General features: G+C 32.7%; 1 protein-coding gene across 1 annotated transcript; it reads right to left on the bottom strand.

Annotated features, from left to right (window-relative positions):
- Positions 1 to 698: 698 nt before the first annotated feature.
- LOC145069667 (acetylserotonin O-methyltransferase-like) lies at positions 699 to 2,272 on the bottom strand. The gene is made up of 2 exons (XM_079016617.1): positions 1,484 to 2,272; positions 699 to 1,156 (listed from the first exon to the last, which is right to left on the bottom strand). Exons 1-2 carry the CDS (start codon positions 2,246 to 2,248, stop codon positions 860 to 862), a joined length of 1,062 nt encoding a protein of 353 aa, XP_078872743.1. The 5' UTR covers positions 2,249 to 2,272; the 3' UTR covers positions 699 to 859.
- Between the last annotated feature and the right edge of the window lie 453 nt (positions 2,273 to 2,725).

The following is a 2,725-nucleotide window of genomic DNA, read 5'->3' on the forward strand; positions in this document are numbered from 1 at the left end:
AAATGACATAGTGACACTAAAATCACCAACATCATCACCATCTGCTGCTTGAAAAATGAGTTGTCGCCGCCGAGACCCATAGCACTGCTTAGCTTGCCATTCGAGTGAAACTCAAAACATGTATCCATATTACTTTTGTGGCTATTTCTTCTTCCTTGGAATCAATTTTCTCTCAGTTAATTTGTGAAGATATTTTTTATGTTAAATTGAATCAGTAAATGTGAGGATCGGAATCCTTTTAACAGCAAAAAATCATGCATGGTGAGATTCATTTAATTTCTGCCCATTGTTTACATATTTTCCGTAATTATATAATAACAAAGTAAAAATAAACGAGTTAAGTCGCTGGATATATTGGTATAGATAATGATATTAAACTTAAAATTATGTAAAACATAAACAAACATCTAATAAAGTAAGATACTGGTTAAAGTTTGATATGAATAATTCAAAAATAGAAATAGACATCCAGCAAAGTAAAATATTGGATAATGCTTTGATATCGTAAAAAAATAGTTTAGTAATATAGAGAGAGACAAAATTATCTGTTATGCATTATTACACATTTTTAAAACGATGCAATTAACTTTTTAGAATTTTTAAGAGATTTATTAAATTTGAAAACGATTTGAATAACTTTTTGAAGTTTGAACATGATTGAACATTATTGAGCATTTTATAATAGTGTAGTCTACATGTACTAAAATAATCACATTTTTATTGCAAACCAACACAACATTACAAACGTACAATAATTATTCTATTGCAAAACAACACATCATTACAAACTTACAAAACATACAAAACAAAGATACCCTTCTTCAGAAAATCATAGCTGCTAATATTAAAAGACTGACATTCAGGGATAAACTTCAATAACAGAGTGATAGGATCTAATTTGTTTTATAGTGTAACGAGTGAATCCAGCCTCATTAAACACGTAAGACCATTCTCTCAAAGTTCGTTCTTTTCCCGTGCTTGTATGAGCCATCATCACCATGTCAATCATCAATACCACGTCGTTATACTCATGGTTTTCTTCAAGTCCAACAATTGCCTCTAGGAGGATCACCTTCCCTGTATCTTGAGGAATAGCCTCTCGACATTTTCTTAGTACGTCAATGCATTCGTCATCTCCCCAGTCATGCAATACTTTCTAAAATATTCAAATTTGATCATTTCAGGAACAAGTTTGATACTCTCTAGTCTCTAGCAAATATAAAGATCAAAATAACCTCTATATATCGTATTATACTCATTAGTAATTAGTAGATATGCAAATTTTGCTAGGATATAATTTTTTCTTTATTATTTATTGGGAGAAAATTAACAAGTCAATCTAAAGATTTAAGAAAATGTGTTTTCATTTATAAAATGTGTTTTCATATCTTCAAATATATTTTAAAGATCGCTTATCCTGACAATCCTATATAAAGAAAGGTAAAAAAAAATTCAAAGTAACAGCTCACATAAATTCACTAACCATCATATAAGCAGCGTCAGCTTTTGGAATATGATCAAACATGCTGCCTCCAACATGTTCTACACCTTTCCATGCAGGAGCCACCGACACAACATGAGGCAGATCGAAATTAATCCCTTTGATCCATGGACAACCCTCAACAATCAGTCCTAGAGCCGTTCCATCACCACCACCAACATCCACCACCGTCTTCAGCCCCTTAAACACCTCCGGACAACCGTCGATCACCGCCCTCACCGCATTTCGAGCATCACAAGCCATGGCATCGTTAATGAGCTTACTATGACTAGGATTTGCAGCTGCAAATTTCCATAGATCATCACCATGTGCTGCCCCAAAAGGGGTGTTTTGGCTGCCCAAAATCATAGAACTTAGCTTGTGCCATGGTGCTAACATGACCGGAGTGCTCTCTAAAAGCACCAAATCAGCCATGCTATGTTTTCCATGCCTCGTTAGAAGCCGGGACAAAGGTGTTAGAGCGTATCCAATGGATGTGTCTGATATGGGCTTTTCTTGAAATATCTTATACTGGATCAAGAACCTCATGATTCTATATAACGATGTTGATGAACACCCGAGCTCCGATGCAAGCTCGGCAAGTGTCATCGGGGTGTCATGTTTTTGGAGAATATCGGGTATCCTGAGCTCAATGGCACACTTAACTACAGCCATTGGAGTGAAACCCAAAACATATTTCCATATTTCTTTTACCGCTGCTTCTTCTTCTTTGGAATCAATTTCTTCTTTCTTAATTTCTGAAGACATTTTGTTCTCAAATTGAATGAATAAATGTGTGGATCATGGTTCCTTTAAATAGCAAAAAATGTTGCACTGTGGGATTTATGTTTAATTATTTAGTTAATAATTATGTTTCATTTTTTTTCCTTAAATTGAAAAGTATTATCATTATTAAAGTTGGGTGCCACTACTAATGGCCCATTGGTATATTTATATATAGTCGGTTATTATGACATATATTTATAATAGAAAAAAAAAAAAAAGTGACATTTACTCATTTACATAGTTTTAGTTAAACAAAATTGCAAAAATGGTACTTTTTCTGAAGTTTAGTCAAAACATTAATTTTTTGGCTTCATGGTCCTTCTAAGCTAAGCTAGTTTATTGTGAATTTGATCTTTCATAGACTGAAATGATTTTAATGCCCTTGTGGAATTATTTTCTATTTTTAAAATCATTTTTTTATATTTAATAATTATATTTATTTTAATAATTAAAAAATGA

This window comes from Lactuca serriola, chromosome 8, assembly GCF_051521515.1.
Source record: "Lactuca serriola cultivar US96UC23 chromosome 8, Lser_US96UC23_V15, whole genome shotgun sequence".
Lineage (NCBI taxonomy): Eukaryota > Viridiplantae > Streptophyta > Magnoliopsida > Asterales > Asteraceae > Lactuca > Lactuca serriola.

What these genes read in the sequence shown, in the direction of transcription:
- LOC145069667 (XM_079016617.1), bottom strand. Translation starts at nt 2,248, where the DNA reads ATGTCTTCAGAAATTAAGAAAGAAGAAATTGATTCCAAAGAAGAAGAA. An exon ending in CTGACGCTGCTTATATGATG is followed by an intron (nt 1,157 to 1,483) that starts GTTAGTGAATTT and finishes TGAATATTTTAG; the next exon opens with AAAGTATTGCATGACTGGGG.